Genomic DNA, 19,435 nt, shown 5'->3' on the forward strand with positions numbered 1-19,435 from the left:
GAGCCTTATTATTATTATTATTATTATTATTATTATTATTATTATTATTATTATTATTATTATTATTATTCGATTTGATAAACCGCTCTACCTCAGAAGAATAAAGTAGATTAGCAGTTTAATTATATTGCTGCTGCCATGTATAGTTTAAAACTCTAAAGCAAAGAAAGAAGGAAAGACATTTATAAACAAAATAAAAACTGATGTCCTATTTTATTGTTTGTTGTCCCCTCTTCTAGCATGTCCAAGAACTGCTTCGACAGCAGCAGTTCTTAGAGATATTCCTGGAAGGCACACGATCTCGTAGTGGAAAGGCATCCTATGCAAGGGCAGGCCTATTATCTGTGGTGGTGGATGGTCTTTATTCACAGGCTGCTCCTGATGTTCTAATTATACCAGTGGGTATATCCTATGATAGAATAATCGAAGGACATTATAACAGTGAACAACTGGTACGTGCTTGGAATGCTATGGTTTGTTTTGATCTTTGAGTGCTTTCAGTGATAAGAGTTTTGGTGATAATATGTTTTTGAAATACTATTATTATTAATTAATTATTATTATTATTTATTAATTATTAATTAATTAATTAGATTTAGTATACCTCCCCATCCCCGAAGGGCTCTGGGTGGTTTACAACAAAAAACCAACAATGGTAATACAATAAAACCAATACATAACTTCGGGGATGAGGCAGTTATGAAATCCAATAAATAAATAAAATAAATACAATCTAATCCCGATAAAAAACCCAATTTTAGGTGGCGCCAGAGTCCTTATGCTTCTTGCCGGGAGGGGCCAACATAGGCATAACAATCGGCTGAATGGCATAAAAGGGTATTTCAGCGGGGGAAATCTGAATTTCATTTGTAACAAGAACATGAGGGAAAGTGTGTTAGTATGCCAAAAAATGCTGACTTGGATGGATCAGGTTAGCCTGACATTATCAGAGCTTGGAAATTAAGCAGGATCAACTGTTTAGTATTTGGATGTAAGACCACTCATGAAACCCAAGTTTGCTTCACAGAGGCAGGCAATGGCAAACTATCTCTTACCTTGTAAACCCCATGAACGGTTGCTGAACACTGGCTGTGACTTGATGACACTTTCCACCACTATTACAAAATAGCCATGAGCTGTACTTGACAGTATGGGGCAGAATTTGAAATGGCCCCACCAGACTCAGCTGAGTCCAGGGATTCAGAGGACTCATCAGATGAGGAGCCAGGTAGTGGCTTGGTGCTATACCCCCAGCCACCTGCAGTGGAGCCTCAAGAGGACAGGGCCCCTGTAGGGTCAAACCCAGGACTTCAAGTAGAAAATGCAGAGGCTGTGGGAGTGGACCCTGAGCCATGGCCAGGGACCAGCTCAAAAGTTCCTCAGCCTCCTGGCGTAAAGCTGGCCACAGGGAGCCTGGCTTGCTGTCTCCCTGCATCCCCTGAGCCCTGTGAGTGGTGCAAGTGAAGGCTGCAAGGCAGGAGGAATAGCATGCATGTTTAGCTGCTGTGCATCAGTCCAGTCCAGTCCAGTTTCAACAGCAAAGAGGAGTGTTTGCTTGATCAGCACTGATGTGATGGCCAGGGGCAGGTTATCTCCAGCTGCTTGGGCAGTCTCCTGTTAGAAGAGGCTGGGAAACAGTATTTTAGAATGCACTAATATGGTTTGTATTTCATTTTAATAGTAAATGTAATTTGCTTTGTCATTGGAACTTTTGCTTTTCAATGCTTTCCAGGGAAAGCCCAAGAAGAATGAAAGCCTATGGAGTGTAGCCAGAGGAGTCTTCCGAATGCTACGGAAGAATTATGGATGTGTTCGAGTAGATTTTGCGCAGCCATTTTCCTTAAAAGTAAGTAAGTCATCTTCTCAAGAAGTCTGTACTGTTAAGGTCAGATTTGGTTGTGAAAATAATAGCACCCTGGTGGGTAAATCACTAGTCCAGTGATCCCAGAATCCTCTCCTCAAACTGTAGGCCCATCCGACTAGTCCAGGGGTCTGCAACCTGCGGCTCTCCAGATGTTCATGGACTGCAATTCCCATCAGCCCCTCATGCTGGCAGGGGCTGATGGGAATTGTAGTCCATGAACATCTGGAGAGCCGCAGGTTGCAGACCCCTGGACTAGTTGAAGCAGTTCCCAGCAGCCTTCAATATTTATCCATGCATAGACTTTGATAGTGGCAGTCATGTGTATGAGACAATAAAGAGGTTACTTAGATTAAGCCCATTGTATTCAAACAGGTGACTGTGGTTAGAGCTAATAATGTTGATCATCTAAGTGGTTTGAAACACAAGACTTATTGCTTCATATCTGTTTCAATACCATTCCCATTATCCCTGATAAACTCCTTTCATCCATATTCTATTTTGGCTTGACTGTTTATAATTCAGTTTATTTTGTTGATTCATTGTCTGTATTCATTACTAAGCTCTTGAAAGCCAGACACAATCATTTCCATGTGGCAGTTGGTAAAACTGACTTTGGATTGACTCAATGATTCTGACAGAACCGTATGCTTATCTTTATAAGACAATGCTGCCTATAGCAAAACGCTAATCTGGATTTTCTAAGCAAAGCCTCTCCCATTCCCTGATTTTTGATACATTAAAAAACGGATGTACAAATTTGTCAAGTTGTACTGTAGTGCACTTTATATCCTTCCCTGCCAACTATTGCTATCTTTACCACTATCACCTGTGGAAGCCTTTTCTGTTGGCTGTTGTGATAACTAAAGAACCTTCATGTTCAAAGGTTCTTTAGTACTAGGGATAAACAACAGTGAGGGCTACAGTCTTTATGCCCTGTTAATGAATTTCCAGGAACATTTGGATTGCTCCTGGGGAAAACAAGTGTAGTCTAGGCAGATTTTGGCCTGATCTAGCAAAGCTATTTTATTACACAAGCAAACCTAGTAATCACTCCTGTCTTCCCCATGAACTGGGAATATTTTGTCTATAGCTTTTCTCTTAAGTTTTCAGTTTCCCCACTCCAACCAGTGAACAACTGCACATTCTTTCATTTGTACTATCTCTGGCCAACTACACATGTGTGGTCTCTTCCAGAGTGAGTGTTTATTCCCTTTGGGGGAATCTTCCTGTAATATATATTTTACCCTCCGCCGAACTCACCACACCTCAGCTGAGAGAAGCCCCACAGCTTTCAAAACCTGGAAAAACTTCTTGCCTTTCCTTCACAGAGAAAGTGAAAGGAAAAAGTGTTCATTCTGGGATCCTGAGCTAGTATAGTGGCCTTTGAGATGGGCTGACCCCTAAACCCTGTTCTAGATCACACAGCTTGCCTGTCCCGGCTTACCTGTAGTTTCTGACCAGTGTTGGAGCACCACAGTGGATTGGCCTAGTGATGTCCACTATTAAAATCAAACTGTTTCTGTGCAGTGAGGAAGGGTCTTTCTCTCAGTTAAAGATGTGGGTGAAATGCTATTCAGCTGCTTGCTGTATAGTGATCAGTTACAAAGTTGGCTACGGGGGAAAGGTGTGACATAATTACATAGTAAAAACATAGGGCTTGTAGCGGGCTTCCTTTTATTCCTACAGGATAGCCCAGAGAAGAGAAGTATCTTCTCCAGTCCACCCCAAGCTGTTTATCCAGTGGACCAGAGCTGTTATTGCTAGTGTGAGTGTCTTGGACCAAAGCCTGTGATTCAGACCACCTAGCTATGACTTGTCCTTCTACCTTAAGCTGTCATTTATTACAGTGGAAGGGAGAATGGGATGCCCCTTCCCTTGCAGATCTTCTGCTTGTTCTAAATAATAAAATAAAATAATAGAACATAAATAATAAACATGAATAAAATATAGAACATGTATTTTAAGGATCTTGGTGAATATACGGTCTCTGTGATTTTGTTGACATTGATTTTATTTTATTCATTTGTACCTTGCCTTTCTTCCCAATGGAGACCCAAAGCAAGTTAAAATGTTCTTCTCTCCTCCATTTTGTTTTCACAACAACCCTGTGTTGGGCTCAAAGTGTGTTACTGGCCCAAGATCACTCAGTGATTTTCCATGACACAAGTGGGAATTTGAACCTGGGTCTTCCTCTTAACCACTACCCCACACAGGCTCTCTAATGTTCTTCTGTATCTATCAGCCTACTGGCAGTGCTAGATGACCAGCGGTGTAGCTGGGCCAGAGTGCACCTGGTGCACACTTTGTGTTTTCCGTCCCCCCCCCCCCCCGTGGTGTTCTGCCCCCCACACATACTTACCTTAGTTCAGTCTGGGGCAAATTTGTTCCCTTCAAGCTGAAAACAGCCTGGTGGGAACTAAATTCCCGACGAGACCTCGCAGCTCGCAAGGTCTCCTGGGAAGTGTAGTTCCTACCAGGCCATTTTCAGCCTGAAGGGAACAGGCCACTTTTCCAGCCTGCACTGTTTCAATAAGGTAAGTGTGAAGGGGGCGGGGTACCGCGGGGGAGGGATTTTCCACCCCCCAGGGATTCGCCTGGTGCAACGCGCACCCCCTGTCCCCCTGGTATCTCCACTGTTGTAGATGATTGCATAGAAAATATTGAAGCATTGATGCTTCTTCTGTATCAGTTACTAGTAATATTTTGTGAATGTATGTTACATTCATTTTCTTATCCTAATGGCATTTGCTGGTTCTCCATATTCTCTCTTAGGATATTCTCTCAAGGCTACTTAGTTATGTAACCAACATGTTATTTAACATTCCTCAAGGAGTATACAAGTAATTGTGTATATTTGCAGGAATATTTAGATGCTCTGTGCCGGGAAACCTGTACCTATCCCCCTTTCTTTGGAGCAAACTCTATTACCAGCTGTACTACCTTCAAGGTAAGTATATATCTGGGAAATTTCTAACAGTACTACACAAGTGATGTTTTGATTAAATAATATTTTGTTAAATTGGATAATTGTGCTAAATTGTCTGAAGATACTGGATAATGGGATATTGGATAACTGTGCTAAATTACCTTAAGATACTGAATTAATGTAAATTTCACAGAAACTCTTCATGAATTTACCAGTTTAAAATTATGTTGAGATACTTCACAAAGAAGAAAATTGGCCTGTCTAGCTCCATGATTGACACTGTAGAGAGAGGCTAATGTCCCAAGAAATATCTTTCAAGAACATTCCGAGATTCTTTAACCAGGCATATTTGGGATAGAACCTGGCACTTTGTATGTAGCTAGCATGTGTTCCACCACTAATCCAAAGGTCACCTAGCAACTGACTGATCTATTCTTCATACTTTTGCTCTTTGTACTCTCCTGTTCCTAGGCATGGTTCCAAAAACATTTCCCCATGCCCCATGTTCACAACAGTGGGTTGTGAACCAAGGACCTGAAGAATATCAGTCTGCAGTTGTCCCTGTATATTCCAAATCATCTATGTAGTATCATGTGATAGTCTATTTATTTTAACTACTTGTACCTTGCACCAAAAGGCTAAGTTCAACTTAAATGTGGCTCCCTAGGCAGACTTCCTTTGCAAGAAATTAACGGTTCAAGAACTGTTTAACTTTCTGCATCTGAAATGCATTGTATGAGGACATATGCATTTTAATAAATAAATAGATTTTACCATAAGTTTATTACAATAATAATGAAGGGAAAAGTTGCTACTTTTAAGTAATGGCTTGGTCTGTTATTCTTGATGTTTTTCTAGGCCCACTGTGTAGTAGAAGAAGGCATAGAAGCTACCATTCCTGATTCCAGGGATTTAACTCCAGAGCCTTCGAGAAGGCAATTGATAGCTAACTCTTGGCTGAGCACATAATGTTCAGTAAGTATTTGATGCAGATCTGACACAGTGTTTTATTCACCTCATTATGGTTTATATGTGGCAGGACTTTGCTCTTCCCTCATGCCATCCCTTTCTACTCAATGTGGAAGGGTATTGTTCTAGAACTAACTTTTTAGCTGGAATTATTTCATTTTCTGTATTTTATAGTTTTGGACTATGCAAGGATATTTTATAGTTTTGGACTAAGTGGTAACTTTCCCTTATCTATAGCTATTTGATTTCTTCTCTGTATAACAAGATGTGAGGCAGACCATAGTCAGTTGGGTGAATATATGCACTGTTTCATTCAAATGTACTAGATATAACTTTTTCAGGCCCACCATACCCCTTGGGTCCATAAACTCATCCCCAGTGCTCCCTAATTCTACCTTATATAAGGCATTAGTATTCAGAATAGTGGCTTGTACAACCCACTAAGAAAGATAATAACAAATTGAAAGTAGCAAAAATTAATTTCACATTTATTTAAATTCAATTAAAAATTAAGTTTATGTTCTTACCTCAGGCTTCGGCTAGTCTCCCCAAGAATCAGGAGCTACTGTAGCAGGCAGGGTCTGGAGTATTAGAACTATCAAGGTCTGGAGCAGAAAAGTTGCCAGGATCTGGAGCCAGATCTGCAGGCAAGCATTATGGCATTGCAAACTGGCTGATCCAGAAAGGCTGTCTTTCCAGGCACCAGCTTACATGGGCTGGAATATAATTAAATCCTGCTGTATTGCCAACAGGTGCTGGAATTCCTGAGGCAGCTCTGCACTCTGGCCCGGCTCCTGCAAGGATTCACCCTCAGGGCACTGCTGTACCCTGATGTTGAATATAGCCAGTCTGGCACTTTGCTCCTGTATGCCACTTTGTTCTGGGCCCTCTGACTTTAGGATTCCTGTGGACTGGAAGAGGGTCTTGGGGTGCTACAGGGCTGGGCTGGAATCCTGCAAGGCAGACACCTGGAGACTGTCTCCGGGGTTTGTGAAGAGGCTTCCCCTGCAGGCTCTTGGATAAGTATTCAGGCTCTGAGGAAGCATCATCGGCAGGTGATTTTGCAGTACTGGGTTTTTCCCAGTCCCTCTGGTCCTCCTCAGGCACAGACCTTGTCTCCTGCTCTGGGGATTCTGAGTCAGAATCACTATGTGGGCTGGAGGGGCTGTTTGACTGTTTAACTCATTCAACAAAATTAATGCACTTCGTCCAATGATACTAGCTTTTCAAAGACTGATAGTCATTTAGCAAGAATGTTAGGTACCTCATTTAGCAATAGATGAGCTTAATGAAATTATACAATTGTTTCAAATTTCTGGCAATAATGGCTTGAACTTAAAGGAATAAAGAAGGTGATTTTAATTTATTGCTGCCTTTTTACTCATATTGTTTTTTCTCCTTCATTTTTTTACTATAATCCTGCTGTTTTCTTTGTAAAGATTTCTCAAAGTTTTTTGCTTTGCAGAAAATACACTCCCAATATTTACATTTGTCATATTTTTTCCTCACTATTATAATTTTTATTACTTATACCCTTTTTTCTTTTAATTATCCCACTTTTTTCTTTTACTCCCTAAATTTTTCTTTATTGAAAATTTTAAATCCTAATTTTAAATCCTTAAATAACCTAGAAATATTAGTATGAAGTAAGCTGCCACAAAAACAACATTCATATAGCTGAATAGCACACTTTATAATCAACAGGTTGAGTAACTCAGAACACCGAAAAATAAATACCAGACTCCATGCTATTATGTTAAGTACTTACCAGCAAAAACTTTAAAAATGACCAAAAAAACCCCTTTGCAGTGATGACAAAACATGATATACTGGTCTGACTAGGGCTCTGGTGGTGTATTTCCTAAACAGCTCCATGGTTTCAACGAGATTTTGACACTGTACAGAAACAGAACCTTGAAGTGCCATTTGCCAGCATGGTGTCATAGCCTGGTCATCTGTAAATAAGTGAACATTGTGGTTGAAGGGGCCCACCTCCAGTGTCCCCTTTCAATCTCTTTTGCCTCTCTGTTCACCCTAGGTAACCACTCCCCCCTCCCTCCCAGTGGTGGTTCTGCTCACTTTGGGAACCACTATATTAAATTGTAGTCTGTTTGCATGTCATTCTTATTGCTTAAAATATGCAAGGATATGTATTGTAGCTTATTCTTAGACTGACATGTTTGGAATGAATCTGTTCATTTAATATGTGGAGTATAGTTTTGGCTAGTTAGTTAAAAATTCAAGTTTAAAACAAAAAAGTTCCATGTTGCCTCTGTAGTTGTTCAGCCATATGTATGCTGGGTGGAAACTAAAAGAATCCTGGGTCACTATTATGTTTAAAATAGGAACCCTGTGATGCAGAGTGATAAACAGCAGTGCTGTAGCCAAAGATCTCCTTATGACCCGAGTTTGGTCCTAACAGAAGTTGATTTCAGGTAGCTGAGTCAACTCAAGGTTGACTCAGCCTTCCATCCTTCCGAAGTTGATAAAATGTAGATGATTGGGGAAGGCAATGGCTAATCACTTCATAAGCATAGACTGCCTAGTAAACGTCCTAGTGTGACATCACCCAATGGGTCAGTAATAGCCCAGTGCAGTACAGGGGACCACCTTTACCTTTTTTCATTAAAAATAATGTACTATTAGAAGGTAGTACCAGATCTTATAGCACACTCTAGCTTAATCTAACCAGAGCTTTGAAGCTAAACAGGGACAACCATTGTTAGTACTTGGATGAAAGCCCATGAAGAAAGACTATGCAGAGGGATGCAATGACAAACCACCTCTGCTCATCTCTTGCCTTGAAAACTTGGTGAAGTTGCCATGTATTGGCTACAACTTGACAACAATAATTTTACCTTTACAGGGAGGAACTTACATTTAAAATTTCTTTGTGGAGATTACTATATATATTTAACATTCTATACTAGTGTATGTTTGTGTGTGTGTGTGTATGTGTATATATATACATATACATACACAGAGAATGAGAGAGAGAGAGAGAGAGAGAATATAACACTAAGAAGGGTTGGATACTCTGAGCTCTACAAGTGGAATGGATCTCATGGACTGGCAATTTATTACCCTATTCTCCTACTTAGCCATGTGCCTTAATTCTATTTTCAAGCAGCATGCAATCATCACAAATTGCATAGAGGGCAAAGTTGTTACCTGAAATGGTGGGAGTCTGTCCCTTTTAGAGTGGAGGAATTAGCAAGAGGAGACTCTTTGGCTTACCGAAAGGTTGGGCAAGCTTGAGATCTTTGTTGCCTATGTATACCAAGGTCAGGGTTTGCAAGTAATCCGCAAGAGAGCAAAATAAGTTTAACAAATGTTCATATTGGAGTTGGAAAGGTCTGATGAACAGAGCTAAGCAACCCATATTTAGCTCTGGTAGAGCGATCAATTCGTTGGGGACGATATCAATAGAGGGGTGTCCAGAGATATTGAACACTGGCTATTGGGAACGATATGTGGTAATCTTTATAGATAAAAAGGGACCTTCAGGATTATGCAGAGTGACCCTTAATCTCCCAATACAAAGAGGAGTCCTGCCTTTCCAGGGAAAGACAAGAGGTCGACATCAACTTTAAGTGTTGAGTTGTTAAGCTAGGTTTGAGTGCTTAGCCTGATGGGCTAAACTGGGAGTGCCTGGAGTAGACCAGAATGTTGAATTAATCATAACTATGAACCAATGGAAATGTAAGTAAGGTTGTTAGAGAGAGATTAGTTAGACCAATGGTACTCAACCTCCATAATGCTGCAACCCTTTAATACAGTTCCTCATGTTGTGGTGACCCCCAGCCCTAACATTTATCCATTTTACAGATGGAGAACAGTGATGCAGAGAGGCTTAGGCGACCCCCGTGAAAGGGTTGTTCGACCCCCGAACAATTATCAGGAGGTACAATACTGGCAGGAACACTTAGGGCAAATACATTAACAAGTCCTTTGTCTTTGTAGAGTGGATAGTCCAGTGCTGGAGATGGCAATTCTCTCCAATTCAGGGGTATTTTTTTCTTTTAATCCTTTTAAGACGGGTGTGAGGCAGGTACTTGGCATGGCAGATGTGGGTGAGGGCAAGTCCAGACAAACTTTTACTGTGTCCTTGTGGGTACACTAGCCAGTGCAGGAAATGGACTCTCCATTTTGGCACAGTACTGCTACGCACCCCCCAGTTGGCAGGATGGGAAGAGACACTGTTGCATTAAAATAGAGCCCCTCCCCCCATAGATTGGTCTGGTAACAAGGGGGAATGGGGGGATTAGTGAAAATCTCCCCACCTCAAAATCAGAAGAACTTTCTATTGTTAGAAATAGGTGGTATAATCTAAGTCAAACTCAGTTATTTTTTCTAGAACCTTGCTTTTAAAAAGTAACATTGAAAATACTGTGTCATTTATCAGATCACTTTTTTGTTTTCTGAATAAATAACCTTGTAGCATAACTCAGTGATAGCAATGGCTATAGTGTTGAGAGTATAAAGAAAAAATCCTTATTCCCCCAGGTGGCTGTGAGGATGGGGAATTTGCTGCAAATGTCATTAGTGGTGTTTTAGTAATAATATGGTTTTATTTAACATATTAAGAAATTATGTGCAGTTCAGTAGTGCAAATTTTGTGCACAGGGATTGTAAAATAGGTAAATTCTCCTGTTCACATTAGTAAAAATGTTTCTTTCTGAACATAACTAAACAAATACTTGAACGTACTACTTTGTTGAAAATGTGAAGCTCTTTTGGAGTCTGATAGTCAAATATTTCTATCTTTAATATATGAGTAGCTAATATTTTGTTTCCAGTGGCCTTCTAAGCATTTCAGTTGCATGTCAAATTGCCAGCATAGCTTTATTTTATTTGTTTGCTTTTAGCTGCTAACAGGTCATGTGCTGTGATGTCAACACACATTGTTGCCTGTTTGCTGCTCTACCGACACAGGCAGGTAAGGCTGCTGTGCTTCTGCATTTACCAGAAACTCTCTTTGATGTGGGCTTGCAAAATGCCAGCAATGCTAAGGGTGTGTTTCTGTGTTCATGCAAGCTATATCATTCTGTACTTAATTCTTGGGTATAGGAATGAAATGTACATCCCAGGCACCCCTGAAGCAAACTGACTTACCATGTAGATTGTTGGGAATAGATCTTAACATAGGAACTTTATTCAGGATTCCACAAAGATCACGTTAATCTAGAACGCATCTTATACCATGCACTTACAAACCATATTAACATCATAATTATAATCCTCCAATGAATACAGACATATATAAATGAATATATTCGGAAAGAAATATGTTAGTTGGTTTTTTAAAAAAATAATGTCCTGACTACCTGTCATTTATAGAAAATGGAGAAAGGGAGATATTCTGATCAGACTGAACTTAAGTTTCTTTTTATTAACATTTAAAAATAGATTCCAGTTGTTATTTCAAATTTTTCTTTTGTTTGATCTCAGTATTTTAGTTTAAATACTTTAATAGATGTGCTTTTTAAACAAAGGAAAAAACAACTTCTCCATAATCATTGCAGTTGGTATGGAATTAAGTAGATGTTCATCCAGGGTGCTTATTCCACTGTGTTACCTAGTACAGAATATAATATGTACAGAATATAATATGTACAGAATGTAATATGATCTCCCTACCTTTCCCTATAGAGAGACTGTGAGAAAGAATGAACTGTAGCATAGGCAAAGCAGTACAATCATAAGCAGAGTTACAAAATCGAAGTAATTGGCTTAGAAGGGTGTAACGCTAAAATTTTACTAGGTAGGATAAAAAGTTTTGTAGTTGGGAAAATGTTATTTGTCTCTTTTCCAGTTACACAGAAACAGAAATTAACATTAAGGCTCAGATATACAGTGTAAAACAAACAAATTCTGCTCTAGTGGAAGCCCTACTGAAACAAATGGCCTTGATTGGTAGAGAATGCCATATTGAAAAGTATTGGTTTTTAAACAGTTCAAAAAGTAGGTTCATAAATGTAATTGGATGTGCTTGACACCTTATTATGTTCTTGTATTGGTTGTATCTGGAAATTACAGTAAACAGCTAAGGTGTGGAAAGGATTTATTAAGCTGGGGGAGATTGCATTTTTAAATAGAGCAAAGTGACTATGCTTAATATTAGAATTTTTAGAAGTAAACTCAGGCAGTGAAGAATGACAAGATCATAAATTATTATTGTAAAAATTTTTGGGGGGAAAACATTTAATAGAGATGTCCCCAACTTTCTTGAGTCTGCAAGCACCTTTGGAATCCAAAGACAGCATGGTGGGCATGTACACAAAATGGCTGTTGCAGCTGAAGTCATACAGTGTAGATGTTTGTGGTGGTAGCTGCCGCCAGAGCATTGTTTTAAAAATTGAACATAAGAACGTAAGAAAGAACCTGCAGGATCAGACCAAAGTCCATCTAGCCCAGCACTCTTCTACTCTCAGTGGTTCACCAGATGCCTTTGGGAGGTCACATGCAGGATGTGAAACCAATGGCCAATCAGAAGCCAAAGCCCACATGGCCCCACCCAGTTTCCAAAAAGACTTGGTGGGGGCCATGGCCCCATGGGCATTGCTTTGAGGAAACCTGGTTTAATGCATAGATAGGATAATATTGCAGAAGCTGTTCGCAGGATAGATATTTCCCTGCTTTCCCCAAGAGGTCTTCCATTTGTCCCAAAAAAAATCTCTCTAAAGATGGGGAGAGCTGTGCAAATAGAGATTACAGCAATGATGGACAGTTGGGTAAAATCTCTTCCTCTACCCTCTCCTGCAAAATGGATCAAGGAAATGATCTCCCCTTCCTTGCTGATTCTGTGGCATACTTTGCTGGCAAGGCTCTCAGTTCTTAGAGAGAAATTTTTAGACTACAGACTACTTAGGGAAAAAGCCCCAAAACCACTCTGCCCGCTAAGTTCTCTATGAGATTTGTAGCATTTAAGACTGTACCAACTTTTATATATAGTTTGAGGCCTGTCAACAAATCAGAACTGAAAAGTATGCCCTAAATTGTTTTGAAATATCCTGGGGATGTTCAAAAAATATCAAAATGTAAATGTGGAACTGTTGTTTATATAAATTTATATTTGCTCAGGCTATAAGTGAAGCTATTTTAGAAGCTAGATTTGGAAAATGGAGTTTTCACTACCTAATGTTTTGTACAAAATATACTATCTTATATCTTACTACTTTTCTCTCTCTTTCCAGGAATTGATCTTTCCAAGCTGGTAGAAGATTTCTTCTCCATGAAGGAGGAGGTCTTGGCTCGTGACTATGACTTGGGGTTTTCAGGAAATTCTGAAGATGTTGTCATGCATGCCATCCATTTGTTGGGAAACTGTGTAACTATCACAAACACCAGTCGGAATAATGATTTCTTCATCACTCCTAGCACATCAGTCCCTATTGTCTTTGAACTCAATTTCTACAGCAATGGGGTACTACATGTCTTCTTCAAAGAAGCTATCATCGGTATGTTCTAAAAGCAAACTGAGAAATGAGTAGCTGTATGTTAACCTTTTTCTGGGTGATACCACAAGAACATCAATTGTTTTTTAGTGCCAGTGGCCACAAAAGTACATATTTAAAGCTCATTTGAAAAGTACTTTCTTTCAGCTGTCCTCAACATGGTGCCGATGGGTGTCATGGTGCCCACTGACAGCTTTTCTGGCCTCGTCAAGTATTTTTAGGGAGTGCTTGGATTGCCAGAATGACGTTAATAGCAGGATTTCAGATTTGCTATTGGGGATTTGACGGTTAGCTGGGCAAATTGTTTTTAAATGTTGATTTGGCAGCAGCAGCCCCCCCAGCACAAGGATCTATGCTGGATTACTGGAAGTTAAGCTTTTCAAGTGAAATCATTTTGTATTGGTTTCACCTGCTGTGACAGCCATAAAGAAAGAAAGTTGCAGCTACCACGCCATGTCAGAATCCCAAATGTACCAACAAACTCAAAAAGTTGGGAATGCCTTATTTATTTCCTTGCAAGCACCCTTTTCAAAGTTTTGAATAATTCTATTTCTTCCTTTTAAAAAATTATTTCTAACTGCTGTACAATTTAATTTCACCATTTACTTTTCGCCTCTCTTGGTTATTCCAGTTATTTTATAGAAATGGAATTACTTTTCATGTAGTGTCATGTACAGTTTCTTGGCACTAAACTTTTGTAGAATGATTGTCTGAAGTAACTATTTTTGTGTTCTTTTTCTCTAGCTTGCAGTCTCCATGCAATACAGAGTAAAAGGCATAGAAATGGCGCCAATGGAATGTCCTCCAATATGATTAGTCAGGAACAATTGGTCCGCAAAGCTGCGAGCTTATGTTATTTGCTTTCTAATGAAGGCACTGTTTCATTGGTAGGTTCTGGGAGGATCACATCATGCAAATGCTATACTGCTACTGTTGTGTGCTGTTTATATTGAGTTAAAACACTGAGAGGCAAACTAGATGCATTTAGATTTTTATGTTAGAAGTCTAAATATGGAAATGAGGAGGAGAGTAAAGAAGAGAAAAATGTGAAAGTACTAGTTGTGAGCAAGATCACAATCGTATGTTTTTTGTTGTATACCATAATGGAAGGTAAGTAGAATGAGGGAAATGTTTGAAAAGTAAAGCTTAAGAGATGGGTTCAATATAGTAGTGATTGGTACATCCCTCAGAATATTATTCTGATTATCTTTCCCTTTTTAAACCTAACCTTCTTATAGTTTATGGTAAGCGGGGGCCCATAAGGATTTGTGGGCTGCATCTCAACTCCCCCACTATTTTCTTTGACCCTTTCATGAAAATTCCATAGCCTGCTTCTTTCTTTCCTTCTAATCCTACTATTATCAATTCTATGGCTTCAGCTTTCCTGTGTTCCTATCCCTGACAGCATTTCCTCAAGAAAAACCCTAAGTAAAGTTGTATAGTTGTGAAACCAGCAAAGACTTGGAGAAACCTCATTTTCCCTTGTGTTCCATTTTCCACACTATTTCATTTTTACCTCCTTCTGCCAGTCCTCATATCCTGTTCTCTCTTTTCCCCTGCTGCTCTCTCTCCTTCCCAGTCACCAACCTTTTATTATATTACCTCATCATCTTCAGCTATATTTATTATTTATTTATTCATGTATTTATACCCTATATTTTATTCACAATGAGGGCTAAAAATATTGTACATCATTGTCCCTCCCATTGTATTCTTACTACAATCCCATGAAGCAAATTTGACTGAGAATGCATTACTGGTGTGAAGTTACCCAGTGAGCTTCCATGTCAGAGTGGGAATTTGAACTCAGGTCTTCCATACTGTATTCTCAAATTCTTAACTGCTATGCCATACTGGATTTGTAGGGTGGTTGTTGTGTCATAGCAGTTAAGTGTGTCGAATTAACATCTGGAGGTCCGAACCAGTACTGTTTGTCATGGAAGCTTGCTGGGTGATCTTGGGTCAGTCACACTCTCTCAGCTTAACCTGACTCACAGTGTTGTTGTGAGGATAAAATGGAGGAGAGAAGAATGATGTAAGCCACTTTGGGTTCTCATTGGGGAAAAAGGGAGAGTGTAAATAAAGTAAGTAAATAGATTGGGCCTGAGCGAGTAATTCAGCTAGCATCAAGTTATCCTATGTTTGCTGCTGGGCATGGCCCAATGAAAGGGCCTCTCAAAGGCCAGAACAGCCATTCAGAGTGGTGGGGATATTTTTAAAGGGCATATATTAGTTACAGAAAATAGGCAGAAGTAGAGGAAATGCCATAAGTGATTAATCTGACTTATTCTTCTGTTCAGCCTTGCCAGCTGCTATGTCAAGTGTGCCATGAAGCAATTGAGCGGTTCATACAATACGGCATTCTTTTGGTGGCAGAGGTAAGTTGGTGGTGATGCATTTTTGAATATTTGATTTTATGATATTTTGCCCTTTGTCTTTGATCTCTTACCTAGACGAGATCGCACGATTTCACCTAGCCTATGTGCTCTTCAAAGCCTATAATTACGCTGATGGTAATATTACTATATGCCATTCTAAGGCTTGGCCCACATTCAGAGCAATGAATTTATCTGCAAAATTAGTACTTGGTGTTTTGAAGAAACAAGTAAATAGTGAGCTGCATTTTTGTTTTGCTACAGTGGAATATGTCATAGTGGTGGTGCGTGGTGCTTGCATCAGCAGCACGTGCTTTCTGTTGGAGCAACATCCAACAACAAAGGAACCTCCCCGAGCCCTCAAAAAACAAACACCCCCACAATAACAAATACCCACTCTTAATTACTGAAGACATAGTGAAAAGGGTAAATTTCATTCTCCTCTGAAAAAAGTGGATAGAATCTGTGCCTACTGAACCTCCAGCAGAACATCACTGGACCATCACAGAATACATTAGGATAGCCTAATATACATAAATAGTAGCACCTAGTGCATACATAAACAATAGCACCTAGTTATGTCTGATGGAAATATGTTGAATATGGGAGGGGGGAGGGGCGATGACTATTGCTGGAAAAAGACCATGGAATACTAGTAGTATATTACAGCCCCAATCCAAGTAAATTAGATGTGACAAAGTCCTATTGAAATAATGAACCAAAGGTGCATCTAGGGTGGGGCAAATCCTTGACATTGATCCAGCTGTTGCTTAAAATGGAAGAACAAGGCATCCCAGAGCATCGATTTGTCCCAAAGGGCCTGCCCCCAAACTCCCTGTGCCATTCAGAAGGGCCAGACATTTCAAGACTGGGCTCAGTTGGATCTAGCTTTAAACTGTGGTCTCTACCTCAAAACCCGGAGTTTAAAGCTAAATCTTGCTATGTGGAGGCCAGCCTTGAACTGTAGGGTCAGCCTGGCTGGATCCAGCTTTATACTGCTGGCTCCACTTCTGAAGTCCATGTCACTTTGGAGGCAGAACTTGGAAGGTGGGGCCAGTAGTATAATTTAGTTAATAAATAAAACTGTACAGCTTATTGTGTTCATAACATTTAAAAGTACTTCTTTTTATTTAAGCAGTAATTACAAATATACCCAGATGAATTTACCAAATTTACCAAATTCAAAGGAGCAGCAGTAGCATAGTGTACTCTAATCTGGAGGAGCCGGGTTTGTTTCCCCACTCTGCTGCTTGAGCTGTGGAGGCTTATCTGGGGAATTCAGATTAGCCTGTGCACTCCCAACATACGCCAGCTGGGTGACCTTGGGCTAGTCACAGTTCTTTTGAGCTCTCTCAGCCCCACCTGCCTCACAGGGTGTTTGTTGTAAGGGGGGAAGGGAAAGGAGTTTGTAAGCCCCTTTGAGTCTCCTTACAGGAGAGAAAAAAGGGGTATAAATCCAACTCCTCCTCCCCTCCTCTTCTCCTTCTCCTTCTTCTTCGCATCAGGCTATCAAAAATGAAAGTGGGCTGATCATGCAGCTTTGCAGGTGTGTACTGATTATGCTACAAAATTAGAAAAATGTGGAATGCAGTACTCTTGCTGGTCTTCTAGGTCTTACTGCTTTGTGTTTCATTTTTAAGCAGGATGACCAAGAGGAAATTAGTTCTTCTAGCCATGCAGAGCAGCACTGGGAAAAGAAACTCCCAGAACCATTATCTTGGAGGAGCGATGAGGAAGATGAGGACAGTGACTTTGGTGAAGAGCAACAGGATTGTTACTTGAAGGTACTGCATGTGTTATAGGAGCAGGAGTGGTTTTTGTTTCCTTTTTATAGGTGTTCTCTAGGGAATGGCTGGAAGATAACATAGGAGTCTGCCAGGACTCAGATGTCACATATGATCCTTACAGTTCAATCTGGAGGGGAAAAGCAAATCCCCCTCTGGATGGGGCACAGGTTTAGAGTGGGGGAAGGCCCCTTCTGGGGCACTTTCGCTGATGGAGGGGCACTTATGTCAGTGCCTGACCCCAAGAGCCCTGGAACGCCCAGCCGTGGTGCGCAGCTCTTCACCAGCACTTCCCCACTGTCCTGTTTTGCATTGACATGGTGGGGGCATTCCTGGGGGTGGAGCCCACCTTAGTTGGTTTCCACTGTGCATTTAGCCCTCTTGTGCCTCCGGAGTGGGGCTCGGACATACACTGGGTTTTTGTGGTGTATCTCAGCTTTTCCCTATGAGGGAGATAAAGGTAAGGGGATTAGAAAAAACTTTTTGGCCTTCCCACGCTGCAAGAAAGCCCTCTGGAGCAGGCATGGTGGCGCCACGGCAGCACTATGCCTGGCTGCAAGGATTGGGCTGTCAAGAGTGTTTTTGAACTTGCCTATTATACTTAAGTATTTTGTATCCACCATGAGCAGATGGTCCCATCTAGGCATCTCAGATTTGTGTAAGCATTCAATTTACTTTTAATTTGTAATCTTATTGATATTTCTCTTGGTAATATTGAGTAGTTGCTAGTGGATTTGGGTTTTTTTTAATGATCCAATGAATATGCCTCCAACTTGACTATGTGAACCTTTCTATTCTTTTGATTATCTTGCTTATATTGGGCAGAGTCTGCCTGTAAAATAACTGAAAATAGGTATATTCACTTGCAGCTGTTCTCTTATTTATTTATTTATTTATTATGTGATTTATAAGTCACTTCACCTCCTGCTGTGGGCTCTTGCTGGTGTGTGAGGTTACTGGTGTTCAGACAGTAGCTGTAAGGTGAACCGGGTTGGTAGTGCCTTAGTTTTCTCAGCTCCAGCCTCCACTGTTATTCACAGTGCAGAGAGTCTTGGTGCTTTATAAGAAGACTGGCAGGAGGATCTATTCTGCAGTCTATGGTTTGGACTATCATTGAAGCAGTGTGAGTGAAGAGTGGGAAATACCTGCTGTTCCATGCCTAGCTTTGGAAGCAGTGAAGATTGTTCCTGTATCTTGCTAAGTTATCTGTTCTGTGCGTAATTTTTAGTTCCTGTCAGTAATGCATCATGCTTGATCTTCTGTTGTTGTAAATGATTAACTGCTGCTTTGGGTTTCTTTGCTCATTTTACATAGGTGAGCCAATCACAGGAACACCAGCAGTACATCACTTTCCTGCAGAAGCTACTGGGGCCTTTATTGGAAGCGTACAGTTCTGCAGCCATCTTTATTCATAATTTCAATTGTCCTGTCAGAGAATCTGAATTTCTGCAAAAATTACACAAATACTTAATAAACAGGACTGAAAAAAATGTTGCAGTATATGGTATGTCAGACTTTGTGTAAAAAAACACGCCTTATTTAAATACTGACTTATCAAAGTTTTGAAATTTGACCAGAGATTTATTCTTTTCTTCACTTTCCCTATGTGTTTACAGCTGAGAGTGCCACTTATTGCCTTGCAAAGAATGCAGTGAAAGTCTTCAAGGACATGGGGGTAAGGGCTTCCTTATATACAGTGACTTAGCCCATGAGAATTTTAATGTAATAGCATAAGTCTAAACCTTGTCAAGGAAAATGACTGCTCCAATATAAGGTCAAGTAATTACTCCATGTTATCTAATACTGTTTGAAAGAAAGCATTGTGATTAATAAGTCGCATTAAGCTAGATGCCTCACTGCAGCTTTTAACATTTGATGGAATGGACTCCTGTGATAGAGATTGCTTCAAAAGACATACAACAAGGAAAAGATAAAAAGCTGGAAGATTTTAGTTTTAGAGAAATTTTTGGGATCATGGTAAGTCTGAACTTATCTCTGCCTTATCATAGCACCGTGGTGGCGAACCTTTGGCACTCCGGATGTTATGGACTACAATTCCC

General features: G+C 40.2%; 1 protein-coding gene across 1 annotated transcript in view; it reads left to right on the forward strand.

The window, feature by feature from the left end:
- Nucleotides 1-19,435, forward strand: part of GPAM (glycerol-3-phosphate acyltransferase, mitochondrial) — a 121,187-nt gene that overhangs the window by 96,425 nt on the left and 5,327 nt on the right. Inside the window, 14 exon segments of the mRNA XM_048505352.1 lie at nucleotides 240-452; nucleotides 1,733-1,846; nucleotides 4,725-4,748; nucleotides 4,750-4,815; nucleotides 5,649-5,741; nucleotides 5,744-5,765; nucleotides 10,628-10,698; nucleotide 10,773; nucleotides 12,956-13,219; nucleotides 13,961-14,103; nucleotides 15,517-15,594; nucleotides 17,232-17,375; nucleotides 18,690-18,879; nucleotides 18,992-19,050. Coding sequence (XP_048361309.1) covers nucleotides 240-452; nucleotides 1,733-1,846; nucleotides 4,725-4,748; nucleotides 4,750-4,815; nucleotides 5,649-5,741; nucleotides 5,744-5,765; nucleotides 10,628-10,698; nucleotide 10,773; nucleotides 12,956-13,219; nucleotides 13,961-14,103; nucleotides 15,517-15,594; nucleotides 17,232-17,375; nucleotides 18,690-18,879; nucleotides 18,992-19,050 — 1,482 coding nt within the window.

The sequence above is a fragment of the Sphaerodactylus townsendi genome, linkage group LG08, assembly GCF_021028975.2.
Source record: "Sphaerodactylus townsendi isolate TG3544 linkage group LG08, MPM_Stown_v2.3, whole genome shotgun sequence".
In the NCBI taxonomy this organism is placed as follows: Eukaryota; Metazoa; Chordata; class Lepidosauria; order Squamata; family Sphaerodactylidae; genus Sphaerodactylus; species Sphaerodactylus townsendi.